The sequence below is a fragment of the Rhinopithecus roxellana genome, chromosome 16 (assembly GCF_007565055.1).
Source record: "Rhinopithecus roxellana isolate Shanxi Qingling chromosome 16, ASM756505v1, whole genome shotgun sequence".
In the NCBI taxonomy this organism is placed as follows: Eukaryota; Metazoa; Chordata; class Mammalia; order Primates; family Cercopithecidae; genus Rhinopithecus; species Rhinopithecus roxellana.
Window position 1 is genome coordinate 16,190,253 of NC_044564.1, and position 15,214 is coordinate 16,205,466.

Genomic DNA, 15,214 nt, shown 5'->3' on the forward strand with positions numbered 1-15,214 from the left:
CATCCTATGTTAATGCTTTTTTTCTCAAAATAAGGATAGGCCATTAAGAGACTTATGAGTGTTCTCGCTCAGCCCCACTACTGGCCGGATTTGCTCCTTGTCTCATGTTTCTGTTGAGTCTGTAACATACCCCTAGAAAATGCCTTTTCTCTCCGGGAAACCAAGGTACCTCTCCTGAGGGAGGGACAGGGCCCTGAGGTGGTCCTGAGAGCTGGCTCTGAAGTGTGACAGGACCTGACCTCACCTCTTACCACACCCCCATACCCATACTTCCCACCCCCTTTTTGGTAAAACTGAGTGGCCTTGAGGGTTCAATCTTCCGGGGAAGGATTACTCATCAGCAACCTCTTTAACATATGTTTGGCTTTGTAGTAAAATGGCATGAAATTGATAATCTGATGATCTTTATAAGTATCTTATATCAAAATATCCTCGCTCTAGACACTATCTTTTTTAATCAGAACCGAAAGGATAGAAGTAGGAGAGATTCTTCTGAAACCTCATTATGTATTTTGGACTAGCTAGTCTAAGTCTGGTGACCGCTGTTGTTGTTTGTTTTGAATAAAACACCTGAACACATTTTCTGACTTATGGTCTGAGCAGAGAGCAGAGTATTTGAAACCTGGACTATCTGAAAAATGTGAAATGTAAGGTCACTGCTTTAATAAATCATCTGGAAATTCAGTAGCAAACCCTAGAACTGGTGGCAGGATGGAAAGGAAGTTTTCTCATTTTCACATTAGCAGACTTTTGGTTCTTTTCCTAAATGACATTGCAAACATCCTGCCGGTTCTCCCGGATAGGGTGTTAACTTGAACTGCAGGGGAGATTTCCAAGGTCCTCTGAGCTTTCAGTTCAAATCTTCTGTCTTTACAAGGCCTTTCTGTTCCCTAGGATGGCAGACTTAATCCAAATATGAGAAGCACTTGGCTAACAATCTTGATGGGTCTGGCAGAAGAAATGCCAGTCTGTTTGCACTGCTCAGGACATAGCTTTGAGCCATGTAGCTCTAGGCCAAACACAGACCTATAGGCCTTCAGGGCTTCCTAGCCACTCAACACTCAGATTATGAGGGCCAGGTACATTATGCTGATGTCAAGAGTCCCCTTGACATCAAGAGGTGTTGGGTGGAACCCGGAGGCAGAAGAGCTCAGATTCTGCTCCAGTGCTTCCTTATTCCTGGTCCTGTCTCCCACCTCTCAGCCAGGCTTCCATTAGTGGCAGCATTTCACCCCTGTTTCCATGGGGAACACTAGCTCCTGGGAGAGGACTAAGAGGCTCTCCACTGAAGCCAGCTGCATGTTTTCTTCTCCACTCTGCCTGAGGATGGTCTGCTTTGGCCTGTATCCCGTGCTTCTCAGGAACCCAGTGACCTTGGACCACCTTCGAGTGTATTTGCCATTTTTCTCCAATATATTCTTAATACAAGGGTTTTTGCTGGCTCAGTGAATTTTTAACATGTTCTTCAGAGCAACCTCAGTGCATGGATATTCAACCAAATTAATGGTCCCTTATTTGCTAGCTTATGTATTGGTCAGGAACCATAAGTTCACATGCCAGTACATGAGCCCATCTTTGTGGCTTCCGTTTTGACACACACACACACACACACACACACACACACACACACACACACACATTCTCTCTCTCACACACACATACACTTTCATATGCACACATGTACACGCTCACACATACACACATTTACACACTTATACTCAGTCACAAACACCATATACTCTCACACACACACACTCAGATATACACACATAAACACACTCTCTTATGTATTTATTGAGCATCTGTCAGGTGCCAGGAACGCTACCTCTTGTCTTGAATTTTCACCAAGATCCCATAAAATAGGGATTATTGTCATTTCCTAGATGTGGTACCTGACTGAGAGAGATTGTGTGTCAAAGAGAACATTGCCGTTTAGTGACAGTGTCCAGACACACACCCAAGCCCTGTAGACTCCAGAGCCCATTTGTTCCCTGTATCATGTCATCCTGGATGGCCTGTGTTCAATGGACAGAGTGTCTTCTCACATTAAAGGCATCCAAAGGCCTTCAGCTCTCCTCTCCCTGGCATGTCACAGAGACATCTCTTAACTGACATCTGGCATCCCATGTGACACGGAGGTAGGTGGATCATGTCAAGTCAGTTCAGTTCATGCCTTGGTCTGAAAAATGGTCAGCATGATGCTTCCTCTTACTGTCACCAGATGAGGTTCTTATGATGGGTGCAGGCTTTTAACCTGATGTGTGTCTTCTCTATTGATGACATTGCTGCCTCTTAAAGCTGGCTGTGATGAAGTACTAGTTTTTTCCATTTCCAATAATTTGAGGACAGATACTTAAAATATGTATAATGGAAATGTCATGGTCATGTAAAAAAATGCTATGCAAGTTCCAAATGCTTGCTCTCAGCTTCTGTACTTCTCTCATTGTGGGCTGGTGGAATAAACAGTTTGTGGTCCCGTGCTGGTCTGTGGGTGCATCTTGAATAGCACTCTACCATATAATTTAGGGGCAGTATCAGTGACTTCAGAAGAAAAATATAATTTCTATAAGCCACAACTTTAAAATGAATTTATAGTAATAGTGTTTCTGTTTAGTATTCTAATTTTGAGTATTGTTTCTACAACTTTTAAAAATTACAAAAGTAGTTCATGCTTGAAATAAAAATTCAAATGGTATGAAAATTTCCAAATAAAACTTCCCTTTTCTCCCACACCCACCCTCCAAACAGCTTTTATCAATTCCTAAATTCTCACATTCATCTCACATTCAAGAAAGAAGGGTGTGGATCAGGATTTATGAAGAGGGGGATGGGATGGGAGAGGCATTTCAGAAATGTATCCAATTTTTTACTGTATGCTGTCTTGTTTTTTATCTCAAAGCGGAAAGTATAATTTTTATGAATATATATGACTCTGTATAAAGTAACATGACAGTTATCTTTGATGCACAGTATTTTCTAAAATTGATTCTCTTTTGTTGCAGAGCCAGATTACTTTAATGGATATACCTGTGTTTAAAGCTATCCAACCGGAGGTCTGTACTTTGTCTTTATACTCTTCTATTAATGCTGTGGGTGGGCAGCGAGGATTTAGTCAGCCACTGTTAAGAGTGACTCCGTTTCTCAGTTTCTCTCTTGAGGGCTCTATAAATGCATGTTATCTATTTAAACCTCATTCTATTCTTGATGGTGCTCGTGTTTTTGAGCCCAGTATTTGGATTTTCCAGAGAATGTCTCCTGTCTGGGCTACTCTGGCAGGGCTGGGAGCAGTTGGTACCCACAGGACTCCACACCTGAGAGTCAGGTCTTGACACCCTCATTCCTTTTCCCGGGCTCCTCCTGCTGAAAATGTTTACTTTCAAGAAGTGATGTGAGGGAACATTTTTCTAGAAAGTTCTCTTTTTGTTGATCCCAAATTCTGGTGGTTGCCTTGTTTCTGTTTTTGAAACCAGTTGCCGTAGCAAACGTACATATTTACATTGAAAGCATATATTGGTCAGGTGTGGTGGCTCACACCTGTAATCCCAGCACTTTGGGAGGCCTAGGTAGGAGGATTGCTTGAGACCAGGGGTTTGAGACCAGCCTGAGCAAAATAGTGTCAAAAAAAAAAAAAAAAGCATATGTACATTTTTAGAAACAGCATATTCAATAAAGTGTAAACAGTTGATTTTGGTATTAAAAAAATTCCTGGAAATGTTTGGCAATTGATAACAAGGTTTTGGTTATTTTACCCAGGGTGTGTGTATGTGTGTGCGCGTGAGATCAGGTAAACAAAAATCCATTTCAAAGTGGCCGAATAGGGAGACTGAGGCAGGAGAATTGCTTGAACCTGGGAGGCGAAGGTTGCAGCGAGCCATAATTGTGCCATTGCATTCCAGACTGGGCAAAAGAGCGAGATTCTGTCTCAAGAAAAAAAAAAAAAAAAAAAAAAGGTAGCTGAATAGGCTGAAGAAGAATTTATTACAAGGATAAAGGGGCACTTTACAGAATTCATGGAGTGAGTTCAGGCGCCCAGAAAGCCACCAGGACACAGGCAGTGCCTACTTCCTGCTCTACTTTTACCTCTCCTTCTCTCTCCTGCTTTCTTGTCTGATTTGACCTGATTTGGCCTTTCCAAAGGGCCCACGTTTACATAATCTCCATTTAAGTCACCACCCCAGACTGGGACCAGCAGATTTCAGTCCAGGCCAGCATAGTAGTGTGTCCAGTGCTGATCCAGTCACCTAAGGCCAAGAGTATGTGGTCAACATGGGCAAACACTGAGGGACCCAGCCTTGTGAGTGAGGTTCAGACCTCAGAGGAGAGGAGTGTGGTTGCGGAGATAGATCAAAAAGTGCTGCAACTAGGGTGTGAATTCCAGAATACTCTTAACTTAATGCATTTCTTCTTACAGAACTGTGACTGTTTAGACTTTGACAAAGAGCATATCTTAACACAAAGTCACAGTGTTCAAGCCTTCTGAGAGCTGGTACCTAGTCTATTGAAGAGTAGGAGGAAACTAGTACCACTAGCTTTGTTCAGCATTTATGTGAAGACGTGGCAGTTATTTGTATTGTATTATTGTGTGTGTGTGTGTGCTTGTGTCTGTGTGTGTTGTGTTCATTAGGGTTGGAGAACAGAGCTTTGTTTGCTTTTTTTGAATTGGCTGACTTCCATTCTTTTTCTGTTTTGTTCTAATGTGGTATGATCCATTCTTTCTAATAAAAAAACAACATCAAATCACTGCCTCTTGGAGCCTTTTGGTAGAATAGGTGTGTGATGGTTGCCTTGGTTCTCAACTGAAGCTATTTCTGATTATATTCTCTGCTTAGCTCTGATCTGGAGCAGTTTAGACATTTAGGGCTTTATTCTTCATCCCAACATCAAGGAGGGCAGCCCACCTGCTGTGAGCCCTGAACCTGCATGTGCCCAGGAGACTGGAATCATTGCCAGGCTGCTGGAAGGAGAGAAGTGGGTGGGGGCTTCTTCCTCTTCAGAGGCATAACCAAGGCCAGACCAAGAACCTCAGGGCGCTGCAGTTTGGAAGGTACCTCCTCAATACATATCTTAGTTCAAGTTGTGACAAGACGTTAGAGTGGAGATGTTTTGTTTTCAAGACTGTAGCTTGTAGCGGTGGTTCTTAATTGTGGCTGCACATCAGAATCACCTGGACAGTCTTGGAAACATGGGGGTACCCAGAGCCCCTCCCCCACACTCCCCCACAATCCCCCACAGACCATTGAATCTGAACTTGAATCTCTTGATGGGAGTCTGAAACCTAATCAGCCCTATTTTGTAAAAGTTTCCCAGGTAATTTTGAGGCAGAGTGAGGATTCAGAACTAGTTGCTTTGAGGTATCTAGAGAAACCCCAAACTTGAACATTTTGGATCTATAACGTGTTAGCTAAAAATGGAAGAGTTTGTTCCTCATTGTCAAAACTGTGGTCAAAGGAAGCACCCTGGGAGCTGCCCCAGCTTTTTTGCTGATGTTATTATCGTTAGCAGACTGAAAACTGAAAATTTTCCTCTTGGGGATGCTTGCCATGTTGTGGCTGGACCACCCCAGAGTTGGAAGGGCATGAATAAAGTATAATTGTAAGTATGCAGAGGCCAGCCTCTGAGAGCAAGATGGGTGCTGTGAGTGACCTAGGCTCCCAGGAGATCAGGAAACTTGTAGACCAGTGCCTTTCAACCCTGGCGGTGCATCAGAATCCACTTGGGAATTATTTTTAAAAAATTACAAATGCCTAGGCTTCATCCTTAGAGATTCTAAATGCTTAGGTTTAGAGTGGGACTCAGGAATCTGCTTTTGACTGGGCACCCTCGTGGGTTCCAGTTGGATGAGAACCAGGGATGTAGTGATTTTGAGACCGATAGCAGTTTGCTTTGTGAAATCCTAACTTTCAAATTTCTAGTTGTCTTTTATAGTGATTGTAAGACTGACAGAAATTTGCTTTGTGAAATCCTAATTTTCTAAAGATTTTTTCTTGCCTAGTTACTAAGATTACCCTTAATTCAGCCCACAGAGATAAGAAGAAGAATATTAACCATGGACCCTGTGGCCAGGACTTGAACCAGGCCTGTCTGAGCCCTGAGCCTAGAGCTCAAGCTCTCAGCCCCTGTTGCATGTGGGCGTAGCCCGACGCCTGCACTGCACAGTGGGCTCTTACCTCTTTTGGTGTGCAAACAGCCATCTTACCAGGCCTCCACTGTGTAAGCAATATAGTTTATGAGTCCTTCCTAGGCTGTTCAGATCCTTCACAACTGGATAATTGATCCTGGCTAGGTTTAGATATGGTGATTTGGACTTCTGGAGTTGTCCTGGAAGGCATCAGCCACTTCCTAGCTGTTCATTTTTCCACCCTGGCTCAGGTTTCTGCTTTCCCATCATGCTGTTTGCCAACTCTGTGCTTATTAATGAGGAGCTGGGGGTATTTAGCTTGAAAAAAGAAGGTTCCTGGGGGACATGATTTTTGTCCTTGGAGATCTGAAACGCTTTGAACAAGCTATAAGGAGTTATGGTGAGACCTGGATACTTTTGGATGGTATTAGGGATGGTTCTGGAAGAAGAATGTTCCAGCTAGTGGGATTAGCATGCACAGAGAGTGTGGCCAAGAAGACTTGCATTCATGGAGGAGTAGGGGAGATTTAAACATAAAGGCTTCTAAAGCCCTCCCTGCCATGGGGGTCCTTGAGTTTCTGGTGCTTGTCTGGAGGGCAGCTCCCAGTGTTGGAGTGGTGGGCAACACCCTTGCCCATGCAGACCCTTGCCTCTGTGTCCTTGCTTGGCTCCCTAGCCCTCTGACCTAAGCCCTGAAGGCCCAGTGGCTCACTGTGCACAGGTTTGAAAAGAGGTGGGTGCTAATGTGGACTGTTGCTCGGTAGCCTGGGCCGTTTACGTTTTCCTGAGCATTTACTGTGTGCGGGCTCTAGGCTAGGCTCCTTAGATGTAGGGTCTCATTTAATCCTCATCACAATCTTATGATGTACCTGCTGTTATTGTCTTTGTTTTATATATGAGGAAGCTAAAGCTCAGACGTGTTAAATATTATAACTTAGTCCATGATTACTGTATTAGTCCTCTATTGCTATGTAACAAATCACTCCCACACTTAGCAGCTTAAAATAATAAGCATTTATCTGTCTCAGTCTCTGTGGGTGAAGAATCCAAGAGTGGCTTAGCTGGGTGGTCCTGGCTTAGGGTCTCTCAGGAGGTTGTAGACAAGATGTTGGCTGGGACTGTAGTCATCTGAAGGTTTGACTGGGGGTGGAAAGTCTGCTTCCAAGGTGTCATGCACAATGCCTGGCTGTTGGCAGGAATCTTCCATTCCTTGCCATGTGCAACTGTTCATAGAGCCACTGAGTGTCCTCATGGCATGGCAGTTGACTTCTCCTAGAATGAGTGACCCGAGAGAACAAGACAGGAGCCAACAATGACTTTCATGACCTGGCTCAGAATTCACATACTGTCAATTTTCACAGGTATTCTATTAGTATCACAGATCGGCCCTCTTCACCAAGGGGGGCACTATACAAGAGCTGGACACCAGCAAGTAGGAAGTGGGGGACCCCTTGGAGACTGCTTACCACAGGCCTCAGGTCAGAAGGTCAAATACAGGTAGTCTAACTCCGTAACTTTCACAGTTCTGCCTTTGCCAGTGCCCCAGCTATGTGACCTTGGGTAAGTCATGTTACCTCTCTGAGTTTTGGTTTCCTTGTTCATAGAGTGGGGATAGTAAGAGTACATCCCTCATAGGGTTATTTGGAGAAGGAAATGAGATAATGCATATAGAGTACTTAGCACAGAGGCTGGCACCTAGTAAAACAACGTCAACCATTTTTGAATGTGTAGTGCATACCAGGCATTTTGTTGAGTGGTTAAAGACTTTATATGTGTTACCTCATTTAACCCTCAATTTACCCTGGCAGATGCAATTATTATTTCATTTATAGATGTAGAAACTTAGGCACAGAGAGGTAATGTAACTGCCTGAGCTGTGTGGTAATGGGAGTAGGTATGTAATGGGAGCAAGGTGTGGACCCTGGCAGTAGGAGTTCAGAGTTTACTGCTGTTATTACTTTTGTTGTTGTTGTTGTAGCGGCTGTGACTATGGCTGTCACCCACCAGTGTCCCTTTGTGTCAGTCTGTGGCTTGCCCTAGGATACATGCCTTCCTGCCTCAGCCCCCTGCCCTGCTGTTCTCCTATGTTCTGCCTCTCAGTTCCCCTTCCTCTCCTTCGTATTCTTTTAAAATATTTCTTCTTCTTCTTTTTTTTTTTTTTCTTTTTTGAGATGGAGTTTCGCTCTTGTTACCCAGGCTGGAGTGCAGTGGCGTGATCTCAGCTCACTGCAACCTTCTCCTCCCGGGTTCAAACAATTCTCCTGCCTCAGCTTCTCAAGTAGCTGGGATTACAGGAACCCCCCCATGACAGCTGGCTAATTTTTGTGTTTTTAGTAGAGACAGGGTTTCGCCATGTTGGCCAGGCTGGTCTCGAACTCCTGACCTCAGGTGATCCGCCCGCCTTGGCCCCCCAAAGTGCTGTAATTACAGGCGTGAGCCATGCGCCCAGCCCTATTCTTTTTAAATATTTCTTATTGTTAACAATTTCAAATAGATATGTGTATACACATACTGAATTTATATAGGAAGAGTGGTAAAATGAACCTCTGTATACCTGTTACCTAGATCCAACAATTGCCATATTTGCTTCATTTACCTCTTTTTTTCTTTTTTTATTTATTCCTGGAAGTCTTTGAAAGCAAATGCCTAACATCCTATTATTTCCCTCCTTCAAACTTCAGATGTAGCTCTTTAAAAAGTTATTTTCTACCATAATCACAATAGCATTTTCACACCTAACAAAATTAGCAATAATTCTTTAGGATCAAATTGGGGAAATTTCAAATTTCCCCAGTTGTCTCAAAAACAAAACCCGCTAACAGCAGTGACAATTCCAGGGCCTGTACATTGCATTTGGTTGGTTGTTATGTTTCTCAAATTCCTTTTGACGCTAGTGTAGTCCATCCTCCCTCTCCTCCCTCATGCACTTAACTTACTGAAAGTTGCACTGTGTAATATTCTAAATTGTAAATATTCTGCTTCCTCTTGGTGGCTTAACTTGTTCACTTGTTGCCTATTTTCTTTCAACTAGAAGTTAACCCAAGAGGCTTGATTGGATTTTGGGTCAGTCTTTTTGGAAAGAATGTGTCCTAGGTGGTGCTGGGTACTTGGTATCACATATCACATCAGGAGACATCCAGTTGTTTTGCTCTTTGTCATGTGAAGATTTATTGATGGGTTCAGGTGGTGACTGTTTTATTCCTTCATTGTAAAGTTCACAATCTACCTTTTACCTAATTATTTCATCTGTCAATGATCTTTGCCTCAATTGAGTATTTTATTCGGCCTAGCAAAATGGTGACTTTTCTCTGTCTTTCTTTTTTTTTTCTTTTTCAGAGACAGAGTCTTGCTATGTCACCTGGGCTCTAATGCAGTGGTGTGGACATAGCTCTCTGCAGCCTCAAACTCGTGGGCTTAAGCCATCCTCTGCCTCAGCCTCCTGAGTATCTAGGACTACATATGTGTGCCACCATGCTTGGCTAATTTAAAAAAAATATTTGAAGAGACATGATATCACTGTGTTGTCCAGGCTGGTCTTGGACTCCTGGCCTCAAGCAGTTATCCTGCCTCAGCCTCCCCAGTAGCTGAAATTACAAGCATGAGCTGCCACACCTGACTCTTATAGCTGAAATTCTTAAGAAGAATATTTCCTCGTCAGCTAGGGCTACTTGTACATATTTAATTCTTTCCTTTTAATTATCAATTTTCGAGTAAACAGCTGGTGCCCCACTTACCTTTAATGGTGACTTGTGGGTGTGTAACTGCTTTGTTTTTGTTTTTGGTGAGCAGTCTCTCTCCTCCATCATAATGAACTCATGGATGTTTATTATACATCCTGTGTGTGTTTCAGTCAGTTATAGTCACCATTGTTTTTGGTATACCAATTGTCCTGTCTTTGACCAGTAGGATCCCTTTTATGTTGGCTCCTGTGTCTTTTTAACATGATCCCATTCATTTTTGATCGCTTCCCATACTTTTTGGCCCAACAAGCTCCCCAGTGTTATGTTGTATGCTTTCTGTTGCAGACCTGGAATTAGGCATTCCTTCAGGGGGTTTCTTTTAGTGGGGAATATTATTTAGAAACCATAATCTGGGTGAAGACTACTCAGTATTACTGGGTTGCCGTTGCTTTTAGGCCTTTGCCATGGACAGAAGTAGAAGTGGTAAATAGTTATTTTTTAAAAGGAAGGAGTCATGAGTTCATAGTTAGGGTAGATGATATTATTTCTCCATAATTCTTCCTTCTCTCCTCACACCTTGTCATACCTTCACTGTGGGTGGTGTATATCTCTCCACCCTATTGACTTTGGGCTTGGCCCTGTGACTCGGTTTTGCCCATGGAATGTGGGCAGCATGGCAGTGTACAGATCTGAGCTGAGCTGGTGAGAGGCATGGCAAGCCTCGGCCAGCTGTCTTGGAACTTCCCTTCTCCATGATGTACCGGTAACTGTTGCTTGTTTATCTTCAGTCCCCACATGAGGACATTACAGTTGACCTGAACTGACTCGAAGTCTAGATTCCACCCTGAGACAAGCCAAAGCCAACCTGGCAGAGCTGAGCTGAGCTGCATCATCTACAGACCTATGAGCATGAAATAAATGTTGTTGTAAGCATCTGAGATTTGAAGATTGTTCGTTACACTACATTATCTTATAAAAATATAATACTGATCTTTCTAATTCAAATCTAACATTATAGAGTTGTTACTTAATTCCCTTGATATTTATATATTTTATTTTACAATGACAATTTTGGTTCCTAGCAACATTAGTTACTTTTTTGTATTATCCCATCATATATATGTCAAATAATTTAAAAATGATCACAGCAGTATTACTACTAATCAGTAGACTGCTGGTCAAAGTTTAACATTTTCTTGCAGTTAGTTCTTTTACGTCTTGTCTTCTCTCTTTCCTACTACTTGTATACCCAAGTAGGCCTCCCTGCTGGACTTTTCCCTTAAAGGTCTTTGGAAGCACCAGGACAGAAAAGGAGGGTTATGCTAACTTGGTTCTAGAGGGTCTGCATACTGAGATACCCTGTCATAATCCCAGTACCTGGAACACAGTACGTAGTAAATATTTGTTGAATGAGTGGAGGGTGAATGGATGCCTGAATAGGGGAAGCGCCACAGGAGAACATTATCTGACCGTGTTGAGGCACACTGCCAAGCGGGGGGGGGGTGTGCCAATCAAAGGAGCAGTATTACCAGGGTGTCTGTTTTGCGGTGTAACCACTTCCCACAAAGCAAGGGTGTTTCCTGTTGAGCTCAGCCTTTTGAAGATTCACGTTTCCAAATGCAGTTGATAACTGAGGGTGGAGCTGTGGCTTTTCATGACTTCTGCTGGTTTCTGCAGGGGGGACCACAAAGAACATCATTTCAGGGCTTAGAGGAAGCCAGGCAGACGGTGAGTTAAGGATTGGCAGAGAGTAAGGAAAATGGAAGTTACAAATACGGAACCATAACTACCCTGTCCCCTGGTGACTCTAACGAGTAACCAACTTTATCAAAAATTGGTGTATTAATGCAGATATAGCTTTGTAGCAATAATGTCTCACAGCTGTGTTGAACTTACAAGTTGTGGCCTAGAGCCCCATTGCCACTGTGGTGGATTGGGTTGCAGGGTGGATTCCTGGGTGGATTCCTGGCTGCAAGGGCTCGGGGTAGGGGCTGCATTGTAAAGGAGGTCTGTCTGAAGGTCCTGGTGGCAGCAGCCTTCTAAAAGGGTATGTTTTCAGGGTGGTGTTTTGTCTCTACCAGAACTCCTTGCCAAATCTGTCAGTATGCCCAGTTCTCAGCCTATGGAATTGAAGGCACAGCAGTTCTCAGAGGCTGGTCTAAATGTCAGAACTCTTTTTGTCATTAGTTTTAACATGGAGCAGCATCAAGGGGGAACTGCTATTCTTAGAATGTGCGGAAAATGGGCACAGCCTGTGCTTTATTCAACCCAGGGTTCTGTCACAGCTGAGCTGCTGGATCTATTAAAGCCACACAGCTTGAAGAGCATGAACTTTGATCTGATGAAGCTGAGGTTGAGTCCCAGCCTCACCCGTCTAGCTTGGAGACTTAGGACAAGTCATGTATTTTCTTTATGCCTCGATTTTCTCATGTGTAAAGTTGGTGGGGGGTGGAAATCATAGCTTTTACCTTACAACTGGGCATATAAGAACTTAGTACGGTGCCTGTACAAAGCAAGTTCCTAGTTATGCGTGGCTATCATTTCACCAATGTATAGTTTGAATAGGCACTGTGGGTTATAGATGGGAGGTTGCTGCTCAGAATATTCAGTGATGCCTGTGCAGGAGTCAGTGCCCCAGAGGAGGTGATACCTGAGTGGCAGAGTGTTTAAGAGCATGGTACCTGGGATCCTTCAGACCTAGGTCCGTATCCTGGTGCCCTGGATAGCTGGGAGACTGAGGTCTAGAACAAGACATACACCATGGTGCCCTAGGGGCCCTGTAAACATCATGTGGGGAACTCACTCAGTCTTGGGGTTGGCACATTATCACTAGGCCTTGAAGGCTGAAAGAGATCATATCTTATTGGTGATTTGGGGAGTTGGGGGCAGTTGGAAAGGGAATTTCAGGCAAAATGTCTTTGAAAAGACAGGTGATGTGCTTAGCTTTTGGTGCCTGGTGTTCTTGAGAGAAGAAAAGGAGAACCTGCCCTTCCCTCAGTTCTGTGCTCTGCCAGGGCATCATTGCCAGGGATATTGGTACACGCCAAAGGCTTACCAGAAGTCAGTGTTTCATTCCCTTGCCGACTGGCAGCTGGGGCATTGGGCAGTGGGTACCAATTTCAGTGAGGTGGAAAGCTTTCCTAAGTGGCCGTGTTTTTTCCAGTGTTCTCGCTGCCCCTGCCAACATTGTTCCATCCCCACTGTCACATTTCCCAGTAGTCAGCCGTGCCTTCACTCATTCATCAATCTACTGTGCTAAATGCTGGAGAGGTGATGAAGGGGACCTCAGCACAATCCAACCTGAGTCAGGCAGATGTGTAAATAAATAGTAATCAAGAAGTATTCAGGGGTTGGGGGGCTAGCGTATCAAGGAGAGAGTGACGGTGGGAATGGGCGGAACGCAAGAAGCGTGTCCCACAGAAGGGGATGTTTGAATAAGGAAGCCAGGAGAACGGGGTGGCCAAGAGCATTGCAAAAGCAGAAAGATTCAGTTGCATGTGGGTGTTTGGAGAACAGTGGAAGTCTGTCATGGAGGAAGAAATGTATCTAGGTCTCTCTTGCAAGATCAGGACCAAAATCCAGAGGATGAGTGGCCAGGAAATACAAGGGCCAATGGTGAGGTCAGCAGCAAAGGAAGTGGCAAGAAAGGAAGAGCCTCAAGCCTGGCGGGTGGGGCGGGGGGGTGAGAGATTCGGAGGCCTTGCACTGAAACCTTCACATACAAGGCCTGGCATCTTTGAGGAGCATGGACACGTGTCAAGAGAGCCAGGTTGGGCCAGGCAGTTTGAGTTGGCAGGAGAGGGCAATGAGGCTTGGAAGGGAGGCTTAGATGTGCCTGACTAAGGAGTTTGAGTTTTATCTTGTTAGCCCTGGGCATTCACTGAGATACTAAAAAAAAAAAAAAACAAAAAATAGAGACAAAGTCTTTCTATGTTGCCCAGGCTAAAGTGCAATGGCATGATCATAGCTCACTGCAGCCTCAAACTCCTGGGCTGAAGCAATCCTCCTGCCTTAGCCTCCCAAGTAGCTGGGACTACAGGTGTATGCCACCATACCCAGCCCTCTGAAGGATTTTAAAAGGGGTGCGCCATGAACAGATTTGTGTTTTAGGACATTCATTTCAAGTGAGACAGAACCAACTGTAGTCAGGGAGACTAGTTAGGAGGATTTTGCCGTAGTCTGCATGAGGCAAGGTGGTCACACTGGAGAGAAGGGCAGGGCCTGATGTTACACTGGTTGTGAGGCTGCTGCGAGGGCCAAGATGAGAGGAAGCAGGCTGTAAGTGTGCCTGAAGAAAAGTGGGCTGTCTACTTAGGGAGCAGAAGGAAGAACAGGGGGCAAGGAAGGATGCAGAGAAAGTGGCTCTGGAGATAGGAGGAGGCCTATTTAAGTCAAGCAGGGTGATCAGCAATGTTTTGTTTGGAGGGAGGGAGGCCAGAAGGGCCAGAGACAGCTGATGGCCTGAAAGAAGGCTGAAGGACTCAGGAGGCCAAGGTGGGAGGACCACTTGAGCCTAGGAGTTTGAGGCCAGCCTGGGAGACATAGCAAGACCCCATCTTATCATCATCATCATCATCGCTGAAGGACCAAAAGTCAAGAAGAGGGCAAAGCACAGATTTGGTTAGGGGAAGGGGAGGGAAGCCAGGAAATAATGGCGGGAGGAGGATTTCAGAGTTCAGGGTCTTTGAGGTGGGGCGGCTCCGTGCTTGAAGGTGTGATGGCGGTGCCTTTGTGGAGCAGAGGAGATTGAGGCATGGAGGCACCCAGAAGTGAGAAGTTTAGTGAAGTGTGTGGAGGTAACAACAGGAGAATGGGAGGAGGGGAAGACTCAAGCCAGAGCTATAGGCAAGGGAGCATCATGGTGGGAGAGCAGACAGCAGCATGGAGGGGAAGTAGAGGTGTCAGGACCCAGCTTGGGCCTCCCAGAAGACAAGCTGTGGGTCTGGACTGTGGACCTTGGAGGCGAGGAACCAGAACATCCCCAGTATCTACTCCTAGGTTTGAGGCACAGACCAGGTGCTCAGTGTTAGTGGAAGGCAGGCCAGGGGTGGTCTGAGTAGGCCTGCTGGTCCTCTCCCTCTTCCTCATTGTCTGTGGCCCTGGAGGGAACCTGCTAAGTTCCTCTGAAGTGTGTTTTAAGGAAAAGGCAGTTCTGGTTAGAGTGAGGAGGTGGGAGCAGCATTAACAGAAATGTTTTGGGACAAAGGAGGTATTCTTCAGATAAAAGACATGTTCCTGTGGGACACTTACTCTAGAGGGATTCGAGTTCACCCTTCCCTGTATCAAGCTGGAGCTTGAGACCTTGCTTGAGCTTGACTTGACCAGCCTCTGCTGGGTCCCTTTCTGGTTTACAGAAAGGCTGGCCTGCCGGCATGGAAGCCTCCCTGCAGAAGTCCACAGTTTCCTCCAGGCCACA

The 15,214-nt window shown here is 44.8% G+C and overlaps 1 protein-coding gene across 1 annotated transcript in view; it reads left to right on the top strand.

Moving 5' to 3' along the window:
- The window catches only part of RALGPS1 (Ral GEF with PH domain and SH3 binding motif 1), a 315,889-nt gene that overhangs the window by 59,294 nt on the left and 241,381 nt on the right, over positions 1-15,214 (top strand). The window contains 1 exon segment of the mRNA XM_030919367.1: positions 3,003-3,053. Within this exon segment, the coding sequence (XP_030775227.1) occupies positions 3,003-3,053 (51 nt within the window).